Consider the following 16936-nt stretch of genomic DNA (forward strand, 5'->3'; position numbering starts at 1 on the left):
GTAGACCAGGCTGGCCTCAAACTTACAGGGATCTGCCTGCCTCTGCCTCCCAATCTCTGTGATTAAAAGTGTGTGCTTGTTTTTATTTTATTTTGTTTTATTTTATTTTATTTTATTTGCTTTTCTTGAAGTCCACTCTTTCTCTTTCTGATGTGTGTGTGTGTGTGTGTGTGTGTGTGTGTGTGTGTGTGTGTGTTCACAACCACCTGGAATAGCAGAATCTTAAAAATCGTCCCTGGGATGCAGGTCTGTTGTAGAGTTCTTACTAGTATGCATGAAGCCCTAGATTTTATTTCCAACATAATGTAAACTGGGCATGTTGTCTTACTCCCATAGTTCTGGCACTTGGGAGGTAGAGGCAGAAGGATCAGAAGTTCAAAGTTATCCTTGGCTATGAAGAAAGGATGTATGGCCAGCCAGGTGGTGTTGGCTCATGACTTTAATCCCAGCACTCAAGAGGCAGAGGCAGGAGGATCTCCCTGAGTTCCAAGGCCAGCCTGGTCTATAGAGCAAGTTCCAGAACAGCCAAGGCTACATAAAGAAATCCTGTCTTTAAAATGCAAAAATCAAACACACACACACAAACACAAACACACAATAAAAAAGTTCAAGGCCAACTAATGTTAGCGACCTTATTAAAAAAAAAAATCCACATGGACCAGGATGTTTGGAAATCAATGTCTTCACACCTATGTTTCACAGCGAAGTCTGACTAGCCACAGACTCTCGGTTAGAAGCCGAAAGGTTTTCTTGGTGAACCCAGGAGCCTTTATTCTGTTTCCAGAGCCAACAGTCACAGTTCACGCCACGCGCACAGGGCATGCTGTCACCCAGTTCTATGCCAAGTCCAGCATGCAGTTCTCACGCGCAGCCTTGAGCCAGAGCTCCAGAACTGGACTGTTGCTCCCTTTAGACTCCAGATCAGCTGAGTCCTCAGCAGGTACAGGACTGGGAGCTTTGGCTGGAACAGAAGAGTGCTTTTAACAGAGGGGCTTTGAGGACATGACTTCATCTCTGTAAAGTCTAACCGCAAATGAACAGTTTGACCATCGAGGCTGGGAGGCTGAGATCCCGGGATACAGCTGCAGACCAATTCAGATTTGACCTAGTTTCTTTCCTTTTGGGGGGAGGGAGTGGCATCGAGACAAGGTCTCACATCAGATAAACTGAGAGGCCTAGAACTCACTCTGTAGACCAGGGTGAGCTTGAACTCACAGAGATCCCCCTGCCTCTGCCTCCTGGGTGCTAGGATTAAAGGTGCCACCACCGTCTGGCTTTGTTTCTTGTCTTGAAGCAGTGTCTCATGTATCCTAGGCTGGCCTCAAATGTTCTATGAATGACTGGTGAACTTCTGGATGACAAGTTCCAGTCTCCCTTTGCTTCCTTCTTGTGGCCAGAGCCATATCTTTGGACGAGTTTAGTAAATTGAGTGTGTGATTCGAAAGCAAACAGATGGCTTATTGGGTAAAGTGTTTGCCGTGCAAGCATGAAGACCTGGGCTTGATCCACAGCATCCACATAGGAACCTTGCCAGGGTGGCTCACACGGGCAATCCCAGCCGTGGAGATGCAGGGATCAGCAGGTTCCTGGGGTTTGTTAGCTAACCAGCCTGGCCTGACCACTGAGCCCCAGGACTCAGAGGCCTTATCTCAGAAAGTAAAATAAATGGCTACTGAGGAACAACATCCAAGATTGACCTACACACACATACACACACACACACACACACACACACACACACACACACACACACACATGCATTTTAAAATAGATAATAATTTATAAAGAGCAGAGCCAGGTGTGGTGCCATGTACCTTTGATCCCAGCACTTGCAAAGCTCTGTTAATTCAAGGCCAGCCTGGTCTACATAGTAAGTTCTAAGACATCCAGGGCTACACAAAAAAACCATGTCTTGAAAACCAACCAACTGGGGCTGGAGAGATGGCTCAGTGGTTAAGAGCACTGACTGCTCTTTCAAAGGTCCCGTGTTCATATCCCAGCAACCACATGTTGGCTCAACCATCTATAATGAGATGTGATGCCCTCTTCTGGGGTATCTGAAGACAGTTAGAGTGTACTCATATACACAAAATAAATAAAATCTTAAAAAAAAAAAGAAAAGAAAAAGAAACCAACCAAAAGCTATATATTTGTGTTTGTGTGTATGTATGTATGCATGCATGTGTGTGTATGTATGGTAAACAGCTGGGTGTGGTGGCTCAGCACTCGGAAGTTTGTCTGGAGGCTCTAGCAGGTGAGTGCAGCTGCTCATATCCTTGGTCAAATACTAGTCCCCATCTGTGTGGGAAAGGGACATATATGGAGAATAGGAACTCCTACCTGGTCATACCTGGCCAGCTAGGTCAGCTTGAGTCAACTCTGGTAATCAATCAGTGGAGTGACAGCTGTCACAGTCAGATGCCCTCACAGCACTTAGGAAGCTGAAGCATGAGAACTGTGAAATCAAGGCCAGCCTCGTCCTGAGTCTGTGTCTCAAATGAAACAGAAAGTTAAAAATTTGCCCTGAAGGGGTATCTACAGTTTAAGCAGATATTTGCATATAAGCAATGATTCACGTTTTGTTGGAATTTCAAACATGGACGTTTGACTGGAGAGATGGCTCAGAAGTTAAGATTGTGTACTGCTGTTCCAGAGGACCCCAGTTCAGTTTCCAGCACCCACATCTGCCATTTCATACCTGCTTGAAACTATAGCTCCAGATCTGATGCCATCTTGGGGCACACCAGACACACGCATATACACACAATTACAAACTAAAAAGCACATACAGACCACATGGTTTGGTTAAACGATTTCTGAATTGCTTTTTTTGTTGTTTGTTTTTTGAGGCAAGATTTCATGCAGGCCACCTGCAAAGACTGCTCTGCTGGAGTCGCTGGTTTAGACTACATGTTGCTTTTGCAGAGGACCTAAGTAGGACTCCCATCACCAACATGGTAGCTCCAGTCCTAGGGGAATCCAACACCCTCTTCTGATCTCTGAGGGCACACAGTGCATGTCATGGTGTACACACACACACAAAACATTCCTACACATAAGACAAATAAAAAGTTTAATAATATAAAAGAATATTCTGTTGCTGGGCAGGGGTGGTACATACCTTTAATCTCAACACTCCGAGGTAGAGGCAGGTAGATCTTTGTGAGTTTGGGGCCAGCCTGGTCTACAAAGTAAGTTTCAGGACAGCCAAGGCTACACAGAGAAACCTTGTCTCAGGGGGAGGAAAGTGTTCTGACTCCACCTGCCACTGTGCTCTCTGTTGTCCTTCTTCCCAAAGCCTGTGAGTACCCATTCATAGGCACTGACAGACAAAACTCCATCCGGGAGTCTGGGCTGCCAGGTCCTGGGCCTAGAGAGCCTGAGGTCTCTATTTTCCGAGGTCTTCTAGGGATAGAGGAGACAGCCAAGGAGCCTGACTCCTGAGACACCTCCCACCCCACCCCGTTCCACTTTTCTTCTGTGAAAAGGAGAAGCCGACCCCAAGACCTAGAAGCTGGCCTACCAATGCCAGTTAGATGTTGGTGCTGCCAGGAGCTGAACTGACATTCACAGGAGGCCTCACAAACCACTGCACAAGGCACACACGGAACATTCTGTACCAGTGAGGATCAGGACACAACCAGGACTGTCATCAGATCGGACACACACAAAACATAAACACAGTCCACAGAATGGGCAAATGATTCCATCTGGGATACTGAGTGACTTTTCTCAAACCGTTGCTTTTGCAACTAGTTTCTCTCTCCCTCTCACCAACCCCCTCCCTCTGCCTGTCTCTGTCTCTGTCTCTGTCTCTGACTCTGTCTCTGTCTCTGTCTCTGTCTCTGTCTCTTTCATTTGTATATGGTAGACTGGAGAGACAACTGAATGGTTAGGAACACTTGCTATCCCAATAGAGGATCTAGGTTTGGTTCCCAGCTTCCATGTGGCAGCTGTCTGAAACTCTAGATTCAGGCCAGCCTAGGCTATGTAAGGAGACTTACATAAAAATGAGAATCTAGATGTCTCTCCTCTTCTGTGGCTCTGTGCTTTCTGAGACTTGGGCAAGTTCTCCAGAGTCCTCAAATGGACAGACTTTTACAGAGTTGGAGTCACAGAGCTTGCTGACCATGAGACGAATGGGCAGTGGGGCAGTGGGCAAAGTGCTTGCCACTCAAACATGAGGAGCTGAGCTTGGGTCTGCAGTAGCTAAGGGAAAAGCTAGGTGCCACAGCTTACATTGTTACCCAGTGCAGGGGACATGTGGTGTGTGTGTGTGTGTGTGTGTGTGTGTGTGTGTGTGTGTGTGTGTGTGTGTAGGCAGACTCATGGAGTTGGCTGGCCAGCTAGTCTAGCCAAATTGATGACTTCTGTGTGAGACCTTGTTTCAAAAAATAAGGTGTAGAAATGATAGAATAAAATACCCAATAGTATCTGGGCAGTGTTGGCGCACACCTTTGATCCCAACACTTGGGAGGCAGAGACAGGCGGATTTCTGAGTTTGAGGCCAGCCTGGTCTACAAAGTAAGTTCCAGGATAGCCAGGGCTATACAGAGAAACCCTGTCTTGAAAAATCAAAAACGGAAAAAAAAAAAAAAAAGAAAAAGAAAAGAAAAGACCCAATCTCGAGAGGTACACATGCATACACCACACACACAGAGAATGAGGACCAGGTGGCACCGGTCATCTGAGCTGAAAAAAAGACTCCAGCACTCAGGATGTACAGACGGGAGTTTAGGAGTTCAAAGTCTTTACCAAAAGGTGAAGACCCCACTCCTAGTAGCAGATTCGAGCACATAAGTTCAGGGCTCCGTTCGGTGTGGGTCTGGTGGAGGGAGCTATGGGAAGCGAGGAGACAAAGACAGGAGAGGAGAGCCTGTGGAAAGAGTCCAGTAGGTGGCATGGTTTTGGAAATGTGGGTCTGAAGAGCAGAGTTGATCAGGTAGCCAGCCATCTAAAGCACACTCAGAGGGAGAGAGAGCATGAGGCAGGAACTCCAGGCACATCTGTTTTCATCGTGGAGTTTAAGAGAACCGGCCGGGAGAGATGGTCCAGTGGATAAATGTTCATGTCACCAAACCAGATCTTCACAGTTGGAATCTAGTACTCCACAGGGTGGAAGAAAAGTACCGACTTCTCCACAAGGGAGCTTCCCCCATTACTTACTTCCCAAATTATTAAGTAAATAAATAAATGTAATTTTTTTAAAGGTTAAAAGAAGAAGAAGAAAGGAAGGTGAGCCTTTGTTGCCTCCGGGAGGGTTTGACCTCCGCACTGAGGAGCCTGCTGGTCCATAAGTCTTGCCTGCGGATCCGGCAGTGCTTGGAGGATTTCGATCGCCCTCCGGCTCGAGTTCTCTGCGGTGGTTAGAGGTCCAGGGCCGGGGACTAGGGCCACGTACAGAATCGCAAGAGGAAGGGGCGCGGCTCCCGCAGCCCTGCCGCCACTCCAGACTCCGGCCCCTCCTCGGCCGGAGGTGGCGCCTCCCCTGCTGCGGCCGGAGACTGGAGGTGGCGTCGGGAGCTGGAGCCCAGGGCTCGGATGTCACTGAGGGATCGCCGGCGCCCTGAAGTGCGTCTCGGGCTGGAGCCACAGGTACGCAGCGGGACCGGGTGAGGGGACACACAGCGCGTGGTCCACAGATCTGCTTCCCAAAAGGGAGACAAGGACGGGAGGGTCGGGGCGGCGACAGCGGTGGCCGCGAAGCAGCCTGACTGACCGTCATTCTGTCTGGACCTTCCGACCCGGAGTCCAGACCGGCCGCGCCAGTGGAATCGGGCCCCTGCGCACCTTTACTCTCGGCCAGGCCTGGCAGGGGACAGAGCTGTCCAGGTGGCCCAGCTGTTGCAGGGACGCAATGTACACAGTGGCGTCCGTCTCAGGACCCTCTGTTCTTGAGCTTCGATTGCTGGAGAATCCGGGTCCCTCCCAATCCCCCGATCTTCCCGGACCGTGAACCCCACTGAAAAGGCCTAGAAATGCACTGATCAGAGGCCACCCGCTCTCCTAGTGTTCCAAGCGCCTCTTTCCTCACCTCTTTGTGTGGTTCTGCTGCCCCTTGTGGTCCCCAGGGCTTAGCTTTTGCCCTGGGGTATGTGCTGTACCCATGGCAGTGACCATCTTTACCTAGGTGTCATTCACCCTCTGCTTTTTCTACACCTCCTGGAACCTGCGTCTCACAGAGTCTGCCCAAGACCAGCAGAGACTGTATAACCAGCTACTATGTTGTAAAATAGATGTCTCACAGGGGTGCAATGTCACCCATAGCTTTGGAGACTAGAAAAGAGAACCAAGGAGTTTGCCTGAAAGCTCACCCATCAGACCTAGCCTGGAATGCTAGGATTTAAGATCTGAGCATTGAACCCTGAACCTCTGACTCTAAGGAGAGTCAGGGAGTGCAGTTAACAGCCCTCCAGGTACTGAGGGAAGGCTGGAGGCAAGGAAAGGCCTGCACAGGTCCTCACAGGAAGACAGATGGGAGGTGGCCCTTGAGAGGACTGTTTCATTCCCGATTAGCTCGGAGCTTGACTTTTCTCCAGTGCCTCTCCTGTTCCCTGACCTGGACTTACATGTGTTGCCTTGGTCTGGTTTTGCCCACTGAAAATTGTCTTTATCAAATTTCCCAACAAACCTTGCCTGAAGTCCCACGTCTGGTTGCTTGCCTGGGTCCACCTTCACTCGAGATTCAGCCCCCAGTGCCAGCTTCATCCTTCAGGTCTGGTGTTTCCACCCTCAAGAGCCCTAGTTCTGAGCCCCGAGCCCCCTTATTCCTTTGTCAGGTAACAAGTACCTTCCTCCACAGCCAGGATCCCAGCCTATTTTTCTAGCAGACTCTACTGCAATCCCCGCTCCGGGGACAAATGTCAAAATTCTGTGTTGTTTGTCCTGAGGCTCCAAGGCCCTGGTGGCACAGCAAGCCCTACAAAGGGCACAATATGGGAATCCTGCATGGACAGAGACCCCATGTAATAGCACCCCTTAGATAAGTTAGGGGCAATAAGAAAACAGATATATGTACGTGTTTAATGGCTCATTATAAATTGGCGTTTTCATTAATGACTTTAATGTGTGTGTGTGTTAGTATAAGCATGAGTGTCACAGCGTGTTATGGACATCAGAGGGGAACTTTCAGGAGTCCATTGTCACCTTCCACATGGTGAATGTCTTAGTTAGGGTTTTACTGCTGTGAACAGACACCGTGACCAAGGCAACTCTTATAAGGACAACATTTAATTGGGGCTGGGTTACAGGTTCAGAGGTTCTGTCCATTATCACCAAGGCAGGAACATGGCAGCATCCAGGCAGGCATGGTGAAGGAGGAGCTGAGAGTTCTACATCTTCACTTGAAGGCTGCTAGCAGAATACTGACTCCCAGGCAGCTAGGCTGAGGGTCTTATTGCCCACACCCACAGTGACACGCCCACTCCAACAAGGCCACACCTACACCAGCAGGGCCACACCTACTCCAGCAGGGCCATGCCTACTCTTCTGATAGCCACTCCCTGGGCCAAGCATATTCACAATGCGTCAAGGTCTCTCTTGTTTCCGCTGCTAGGAAGTATATTTGAGGTATCTGGTCCTCAAGCTTCCAGCTGACTCTCTTGTTTCTACCTCCCATCTCACTGTAGGTAGGCTGAGATTACTGATGTGACGACAGCATCTGACTTTTGAAAAGCATGTATTCTATTTTATGTCAATCACATACAATAGCCTTCGGAGGGTGTTGGATCATTTGGAACTAGAGTCGCACGCAGTTGGTTATGAGCTGTGTGGATGCTGGGAACCAAAGTTAGGTGCATGGTAAGAGTAGTCAGTGCTCTTAACTGCTGGGCCATCGTAGGTCCAGCCCCTGAATCTGACTTCGTATATGGATCCTGGAGATCATACTCAAGTTGTCGGGCCTGTGCAGTGGACAGCCCTGCCCAGTGAGTCACCTTTCTGTCTCTTAAGCTGTTTTTGCTTTTAAGGTTTATTTTTATGTTTTTTAAAAAAATTTTTATGTGTATGGGTGTGTTTTGCCTTCATGTATGTGTGTACCACGCGCATGTCAAGTGCCCTTGGAAGACAGAAGAAGGCATGGGATCCCCTGGAACTCAAGTTACAGATATTTGTCAGATGGGGATTGACAGATGTGGATGCTGGGGAGCCAGATTTGGGTCCCATGCAAAAGCAGCAAGTTCGGATTCTGTTTGTTTGCTTGTTTGATTTTTGAGACAGGCCTTGGCTGGAACTTGCTATGTGGACCAGGCTGACCTCAAATTCATAGAACTCCTCCTGCCCCTGTTCTCCAAGTGCTGGGATTAAAAGTGTGTACCATCATATCTATCATAGCAAGTGCTCTTGGCACATCTCTCCAGCCATCTTAAGCAGATTTTATCTGGTCATTCATGCCTTGGTCATGCTGGACACAGAAACTCACTAATATAGATTTTCATGATTTATTTTTTTTAATATTTTTCTTATTTATTTGTGGGTGTAGAAAAGAGAGAGAGAGAGAGAGAGAGAGAGAGAGAGAGAGAGAGAGAGAGAGAGAAGACACTCATGACTCAGAGCCAGTGAACATGTTGGATTGGTTCTTCCTCTCCTATGGTCTCCAGGATCAGACTCACGTTGAGTCTTGGCAGCCATTTTACCCACTGAGTCATGTCTCCAGCCTCAAAGCCTCCTTTGAGGACATATCTTTGTACTTCATCACCTCTACTTTTCTGGCATGCCAACGTGGCCAGGCACGAATGACATATGCCAGCCCATGATCTGGGTTTACAAAGATTAGGAAGAGAGGAGTTGGAGAGCTGGCTGAGTTAGTAAGTCACCTGCTGTATGAACATGCAGACCTAACCTTGACTCCCCTGCACCCAAGTGAAGAGTAGGGTGCTGTTGCTGGGTAGGGGGGAGGAGAAGAGACAGGGGAATTCTTGAAACTCATTGGCCAGTTAGCCTAGCTAAATGATGTTCAGTAAAAGAGCCTGTCTCAGCCAGGCAGTGGTGGCACACACCTTTAACGAGGCCAGCCTGGCCTACAGAGTGAGTTCTAGGACAGCCAGGGCAACACAGAGAAACCCTGTTTAGAGAAAGAAAAAAAGACAAAGCAAAACAAAGAGCCTGTTACAAAAAAGTAGGGTAAACCAAGCTTGGTGGTGTATGTCTTTAATCCTGGCACTTGGGAGGTAGAGGAAAGTGGATCTCTGAGTGTTCAAGCCCATCCTGGTTTACTTAAAAAGTTCCAGGACAGTCAAGGCTACATAATTGAGAGACCCTTTCTCAAAAAAAAAAAAAAAAAAAAAGTGAAAAGAGGCAGAGGAAGATATTAGACATCCACCTCTGGCTTCCAATGTACACACCTGTGCATATACCACACACATCCGATAACCTATTTATTTGTTTATTTTTATTGTTTTTTTGAAACAGGACTTCTCTGTGTAGCTCTGGCTGTCCTGGAACTTGCTCTGTAGACCAGGCTGGGCTCTAATTTAGAAAGATCCGCCTGCCTCTGCTTCCCACGTGCTGGAAGTAAAGGTGTGTGCCGCTACTGCCTAGCCAAAAAAAAAAAAAGTTTCTAAAGAAAAGAAAACGTAGGAAGAGAGAGAAAGCGAGCGCACTGGTGTCTAAGCAGCCAGGGTAGGCCTTTTAGAGGAGTTGCCTATTTTCTTAGAGGCTGTCACTCAGTTGGTAGCTTCTTACCCTCCTGTGGCCTTTGTGAAAAGATCACCAGCCCTGAGTGTAAAGACTAACCAACAGGGCTGGCCTTGTTGTACATGAAGAGTCAGTCACCCAGTGTGGTCACATCAAGAGTCTGGCCCTAGGTCTAGTGGAGGCTCACTTGCCTCTCCACTTTAGGAAGGCTTTATGCTCCTGGCCCCACTCCCAGCAATGTGTTGACTACTGCATCCCAGAGAGATTTGCCCACCTGTATTCCAAAGTGTCTGGGAAGCTCAAATGAGCCTGCTTTGGGACCACACCCCCAGTGTGTGCCACCCTATTCTCTGCACCCTAACCAAGCAGGTCAAGGAAGACAACCTTCCAACATAGGTCACTGGGAGTCACAGATCCTCAAACCTCAGAGCTGCTCTCAGCCAATCCCAGCGCAGCCACACAGGCCTTCCCCCTTGCTCTGCCTCCTGGCACTGGGGAGAGATCAATTTCCAGCCAGTCCTGCTTGCCTGCAGGCTCTGTTTCTTCCTGATAACGCATGAGTAACCTGGTTAAACCCGTGGTGGCCAGGGCCTCCTCAGCCATTCTGTTGCTTTCCCCAGAAAAGACTAATAGGGAGGGGAGAAGGGGGCGGGGAAGACAGTAAACCTCCTCTTTTCTACCAAGGCCACCCCTCTACCAACTCCCCATGCCTCCGTCTGTCCCCTTGCCAGTCACCAACTATTTATTTAACATTGACTACATGCCAGGGCTGGTGCCAGGCACTGAGTGACATATAAAGGCAGGGCCTGTCCCCAGGACACTCAGGGGGTGGGAATGGGAGGAGGAAATAAAAAACAATGGCAGAGTAGGGGTGATGAGTGACCCCCCCCCCCAAAGAACCCCATGACCTCCAAGCTGAGTCCTGTGGGTGTAGCATGAGAGAGGTGGGTGTCTGATGAAGCTCCCTAGACAGAAGACATAGTTGCGGGCCCACCCAATGTATTATTATGGAATTTATGGCACTTGAAGTTGACTTATTTCACACTTTGACTGTGGGTTTTCTTGGAGAAAGAGGGACCATGGCAAGGGCTTTGGCCAGGGTTTGCCTCTAGGAAATTAATTTTGGCTGCAGTGAACTTGGAGACATGCCTCGATTCTAGGCAGGGCTCTGCCACTTACGACCTGTGTGTGTCTCTGGGCCGGGTCACTTCCTCCTCAGAACCGCGGGGTTCTCATCTGAAAAAAAAAAAAAAGGCACCTAGGGGGTTGAGGACTAAGATGAGTATTTATGCTACACACCTGGACCATAAAGGGCACAGAATGGGGGTGGACAAATTGAGAAGCTGTCGCTGCTCCTGCCTTGCCTCTGGCATTCCTTTTCTGGGCTCCTCTGTGATCTCAATGTTCTTGATCATTGTTTATCAGGAAAAGATCAAACATAGACGCTAACAGAATGGCCAGGAAGCAGCCTGGGTGGGACTGGAGTTTGAGCATGTGCCTGGTCTCAGCACGGCAGGAGTGTCCGAGCAGAGGTACCACTAGGGAAGCCCTGGCAAGGGAGTGGATCTACTACGTCAGAACTAAGGTTCCTAACTAACGCCCAGACTTGCGCGCATCCTATTGCCCAGACCGTGTCAACCTCAAGAGTTTCTCTACCATTCTGATGAGAAAGAAGATGCCAGAGCTAGGAACCCTGTGACCGGGGAGGGCACGTGTAAGCCCCCAGTTCTCCTCGGCAAAGGAGCCAGCAGGTTGTCCTAGCCCTTACCTGAACTCTTCACTCACCAACCCATCTATGTTTTGATTTTTTTGTTTTTTTGTTCTTTTCGGCCCCCACCACCAGGTCTGCCAACTCCAATTTCCAACTGTATAAGCATGGAGGCCCTGGGTACTGGGAGAGACCGCACCTCCCAGGCCTCAGCCACTGAAAGCCTGGACTTGCGACGGTTGTCCACGCGCGCCGACTCTGCCTACAGCTCTTTCTCCACGGCGTCTGGTGATCCTGAGACGCGCACTCCGTCCCCTGGCACCGAGCGCCTCCCTTACCTAGACTGGGACTACGTGCGAGTGGTTTGGGGCAGCCAATCTCCTACCTCGAAGGACGCTGTCCTTTCAACGACTCAGCGACCTGTGCAGGCAGTCGCTGGGCACAGTGACCCACGGTCCCCAGAGGTCCAGGGAAGCCCGGGACCACTAAACAGACAAGACACCCCACTGCTGTACGCGCTGGCCGCGGAGGCTGAAGCTACAGCTCACACCGCAGAGCCGCCCAGCCCGCCAGCCTCGCGGGACGCCTACCGCCAGCGGTTGCAGGGTGCACAGCGACGAGTGCTGCGGGAGACGTCCTTCCAGCGAAAGGAGTTTCGCATGAGCCTGCCGGGCCGCCTGCGTCCCGCAGTCCCCACGCGACTTCCCACGGCGCACGTGCGCTCCGCCTCCAGCAGCCAGGAGCTGGGAGAAGAGGAGCCGGCGCGCACCGCTGTCCCAGCGCTAGCTGCTGCTGGCCGGGGGCGTCTCTCCAGCCAGCAGCGGCAGTGCTGCTTCTCTGAGCCAGGCAAATTACATCGCGTAGGTTGGAGCGGTGGGCCCACTGGTGAGGACTTGAGAAAAGATTATTCCACGCAGGAGTTGCAGCGTGGGATGCACGCAAAGTCCAAAGGGCTGCTGGAGACTCAGTCCCTAAGCTCAACGGAGCTGAATTCCGGGCCAGCGGATCTTGGCAATGCCCATAGACCTGCGGGTCGGAGTCAGAGTGTTTCAGGCGAGGTCATGGGTCCCTGCAAGGGTTCAGAAAGGACTGTGGCCACTGTCCAGGTATGGAAGATAAAGGACGTCGACTGGTGGGGGAGGGCGGCATCTGGGAGACTGTTTCAGACCACTGTTTCCCTGTTCTAGGCTGTTCCTCAAAGAGCAGACATCCGCAGACCACTGCTTCACACCAAGCTTTCCAGGTGAGAGATAAGGGACACTCTTGGAGTCAACTTTCACGGGTCTTGATTTAAAAAGGAATCACAGGTCCCATATCCATTACTTTTCCTATTGTTGAGAACAATTTTTTTTCTTTTGAAGATTTATTTATTTATTTTATGTGTATGCATACACTATAGCTATCTTCAGACTCACCAGAAGAGGGCACTTGGATCCCATTACAGATGGTTGTGAGCCACTATGTGGTTGCTGGGATTTGAACTCAGGACCTCTGGAAGAGCAGTCAGTACTCTAAACCTCTGAGCCATCTCTCCAGCCCCGTGAACAAATTCTTAAGAATGGAGACTTGAAGAAGAAATATTTATTTTGGCTCGCGGTTGAAGAGAGTGGAGTCCATCCCGGCAGGAAGGCATGGATTCAGGGCGTGTGAGGCTTCTGGTTACCCTCCATCAGGAAACGGACTCCTGCTGGGGCTCAGTGCCCTTTCCACTTCTGTTCAGTCCTCAAACTTCAGTCCATGGGATGACTCTGCCCACATTCAGTCAGATTACAATCTCAGACATTCTCCTCACACATATACATCTTCCCTCCCCAGTGGCACCTCTCTGGAAACCCCCTCAGAGTCAGTCAGAGGTGTGTCTCCTAGGTAATTCCAAATCCATTCAAGTTGGCAAAGATCTAATCATTACAGGACAGTCTACGTGCCTCAGTCTGAGACTTCCGACAGTCTTGTGCAAACTGCATGCTCTGCTGTTTGTCTGGGGCCGTGGGAAGGGCCTCTTTCCTGGTCACTGTAGGCTCCCTGCCTCTAGGTCTTTGACTCAGAAGGAGGTCACAGGAGTGTGTCCTGGAGAGGCCCTCCAGACCAAACCGGCTGGCTGTGGTCGGAGAATCTCTGAGACCTCGGTGTCTACTCCGGGCCCCTCCCTCCCTGAAGATGACGTGTTCCTGAGAGAAGCCAAAACACCGTCACCTCAAGATTCCCAAGGGCTCCCCACCAGGTGAATCCCTTCCTGTGTCCAAACACAGAGAGACACTCTCCTAACACATATACATCTAAAAAATGCCAAAGGGCTGGGAACTCTCTCAGGTAATGCCCAGGTGTTGGGGGATGGCGGCAAGCAGCCAGACCTTGAGCTCTTGTCTGCACCAGAGCCTTTTCTGATTCAGTATCCCGTCTACTTCCAGCACCTCCTACCGGCAGTATGAAAACGACTTAAGCAAAAAAGCTGGTCAGATTGCAGTTTCAGCAGAGAGACCCCTCCATGAGACTCCAGGGATCACGGGTACAGAGGACTGTGGGCAAGCGGTGAACGGCTCTGTGGATCTCTCCAGACCCACAAGCATTCCAGAGACTACAAATGACGACATCCCAACCTTTGACACTAATGGGACCACTGACCCCTCTGCAGCTACAGAGAAAAAACCCCTCAAGCCTCCCCCAGTCGATGTCTTGAGACCTTCAGACTCTGAGACTCCAGGGTCCCCTCACCACACTTCCCTGACTTGGGGCCAGTTTGATTCCAAGACTACTTGGCCTAGTCGGCATTTTGAGGCGCTGGTTCAAGAGCTGGCCAGACTGGATCCCTCTTTGAGCCGTACTCTTGCCGCCCAGCCCGGTCCAGAGCCACCGCAGGGCCTGCTGGATGGGCTTTTTCCTGTCGAAGAGATCCGAAGTGCGATGAGGCCAGCCCTTGAGGAGATGGGAGAGAAGGCTGCTGGCGCATCGGAGGAAGGGTGAGCATTAAGGACTCCTGATTCTGAGTATCTGCAGTCTAAGGCAGAAAGATTCAGAGAACTTTGGCTTTGTCCTCAGGTCTTGTGGACACCACCTCACGCAGGACCTGCAGACTTCCCAAGAGGCATCAAGGTCTGAAAACTCTACCCCCGACCCTGACCAATCAAGTGGCCAGGAATTCCCAGAAGGAAACAGCACCCAGGCCAAGAAAGTGAGTGGGGGAAGGGGTGGGGTGGGTAGGGGGATGGAAGCTGGGTGGGGCCGCGGCTTAGTGTCTGGTTGGAGAAATCCAGACTTGGCCCAGTTTTTGAATACTTAGGCCCTCCCGGTAGGTGGAACTAGCCCGCCTCCTCCAAAAGATGCTGCAGGATCTTCACGCTGAGCAGGAGCGACTGCGGGGGACCGCCGCAGACTGGACCCAACGCAACGGAGCTCTAGAGGCTGCTGTGAGCCAGGCCTGTACACCCCGGGAGCTGGAACGGTTCCGCCGGTTCATGACTGATCTAGAGCGTGTGCTTGGTCTGCTGCTGCTGCTAGGCAGTCGCCTGGTCCGTGTAAACCTCGCCTTGGCTAGGGCGGGCTCAAACAGCGACCCTGATGAGAGGGTAAAATAGGTTGAGGTTGGGGGAAGAGCAGGGTTTGGAGGGGCCTTCCTTCTACCGCCCGGATCATCCGGGAAGCAACGGTGTTCACTGCGCCCTCTCCCGGTGGTTCCAGGCCTCTCTGCTGCAGCGACTCCAACTTCTGCAGCGACAGCAAGAAGAAGCTAAGGAGCTGAAGGAGCACGTGGCTCGGCGGGAGCAAACCCTGCGTCAGGTGTTGGAGCGGGAGCTGCCCGCAGAGCATCTGCGCTCCTATTGTGTGCTGCTGGCCTCCAAGGCCAGGATCCTGTCACAGCAGCGCAGCCTGGACGATCGAATCCGGTTCCTTAAGGACCAACTGGACACTATCTGGAGCGACCTCAGCCATCATCCCCTTTCTCCCAGACTGACCTGGGCCCCAGCAATCCGTCCTCTAAACAAACAACCTTTTCTTGCTACCCTTATCTAGTTACATGTAGCGGAGGTGGGAACATTGTCCCAGGCTCACCCACAACTGGGGCGATGCTTTATAGAGAGCTTTCCCTTGAGGGAGTAGGGAGGAGTCAGACCAGGCCTTCCTAGGACACATCTTCCCACGGTGTTCTCCTGTGACCTTATTCAAGTTTGTAATTCTTTGGGAATTTGTGGGTCGTAAAAACTGCAGTATTCAAAGCCTGGCCTGGTGGTGTAGCTGTACTCCCCGCTATATGGGAAGCTGAAGATTTCAAGTGTAAGGTCTATCCGGGCTACAAAGGGAACTCAAAGCCAGCCTGGACAACTTAGGAGACTCTCCCTCAAAATAAGACGTAAAAAGAGGGCTGCAGGGTTTCGGGTTAGGTATACAGGGTTGGGGGAGGTCTGCCTCCACAAAAGACAGAAAAAAGAAGTCTGCAGGGGTGGGAGTTGGGGATACAGGGTTGGGGGTGTGTGTGTGTGTGAAGAGATGGACCAGCAGTTAAGATCACGTGCTGTTCTGCCAGAGGACCTGGGTTTTATTTCACGCATCTATGGTATATGGCCCACACCCGTCTGTAACTCCAGTTCCAGGGAATCTGACACTCTCTGGTTTGCACACAGGTAATGCACAGACATACATGCAGGCACAACACCCCTAAATAAACAAATAAATATAAAAGTAACTTAAAGAGAGGGCTACAGATAGAGCTGTAGAGTGCTTGCTTGCCATGTGTGAGAGTCTGGGTTCAAGCCCTCATAGAGCGACCACAAAAACAAAGCACAAGCCGGGCGTAGTGGTGCACGCCTTTAATCCCAGCACTTGGGAGGCAGAGGCAGGCAGATCTCTGAGTTCAAGGCCAGCCTGGTCTACAGAGTGAGTTCCAGGACAGCCAGGGCTACACAGAAAAACCCTGTCTCATAAAACAAAACAAAAACAAACAAACAAACAAAAACAACAACAACAAAAACAAAAAAACCAAAGAACAAAACCAAAAAAAAAAAAAAAAAAAAAAGCATGAGGAAGGATTATAAACCCTGCACACTCCCGTGTGATGGCGAGTCCCTCTGTCAGAGTTGGTGGGAGGCAGGAGGGTCAAGAGAGAAGAAGCTTAAGGTATAAACAAGCATTGCATTTTATATTCTAATAAACTCTCTAAGAGGAGCATGCATTGCCTGCAGCCGACAAGGGAAACTAACACTCTCTCTCTCTCTCTCTCTCTCTCTCTCTCTCTCTCTCTCTCTGTGTGTGTGTGTGTGTGTGTGTGTGTGTGTGAGATTGACAAACTCCAGCAACAGTCCAGGCTGACCAAAATGGAAGAGAGACTTGGTAAAGTGTCAGTCTGGCTCAGCAATGTCTGAAGAGACTGGAGAACCAGGTTTGAAAGCAGGAGGGGCTGAGGGGCATTCCACTGACCCCCACCCCCACCCCAGCAATTGCTAACTGCCCTGGTAACTGGATCACCACACAAAAGCATTTGCTATAGAAGTCTGATAACCTGAGTTCAAACCCCAGATTCCACAGAAGAACCAACTCCCAGAAGTTGTCTTTCTTTCTTTTTCTTTTTTTGTAATTTATTTATTCTTTTATGTATGAGTACAC

The 16936-nt window shown here is 50.4% G+C and overlaps 1 protein-coding gene and 1 long non-coding RNA gene across 4 annotated transcripts; one reads left to right on the top strand and one right to left on the bottom strand.

The window, feature by feature from the left end:
- Positions 1-618: 618 nt before the first annotated feature.
- On the bottom strand, positions 619-3043 carry Gm30585. Its single transcript, XR_879843.1, has 2 exons — positions 2341-3043; positions 619-961 (listed from the first exon to the last, which is right to left on the bottom strand). It is a non-coding gene; the product is annotated as a predicted gene, 30585 (long non-coding RNA).
- A 2303-nt stretch (positions 3044-5346) lies between these two features.
- Positions 5347-16020, top strand: Shroom1 (shroom family member 1). Of its 3 annotated transcripts, none has more exons than XM_006534259.4 (8): positions 5347-5595; positions 11477-12447; positions 12529-12584; positions 13374-13562; positions 13750-14298; positions 14378-14510; positions 14632-14847; positions 15017-15557. In XM_006534259.4, the coding sequence occupies exons 2-8, from the start codon at positions 11509-11511 to the stop codon at positions 15347-15349; spliced, it is 2415 nt and encodes an 804-aa protein (XP_006534322.1). In that variant the 5' UTR covers positions 5347-5595; positions 11477-11508; the 3' UTR covers positions 15350-15557. The 3 variants fall into 3 exon arrangements, with proteins under 3 accessions (XP_006534322.1, NP_082193.2, NP_001277718.1); NM_027917.3 differs by having other exon boundaries at positions 5459-5595; positions 14632-14904; positions 15017-16020; NM_001290789.1 differs by lacking the exon at positions 13374-13562 and having other exon boundaries at positions 5459-5595; positions 14632-14904; positions 15017-16020.
- Positions 16021-16936: the final 916 nt, after the last annotated feature.

Source organism: Mus musculus, chromosome 11 (assembly GCF_000001635.26).
Source record: "Mus musculus strain C57BL/6J chromosome 11, GRCm38.p6 C57BL/6J".
Lineage (NCBI taxonomy): Eukaryota > Metazoa > Chordata > Mammalia > Rodentia > Muridae > Mus > Mus musculus.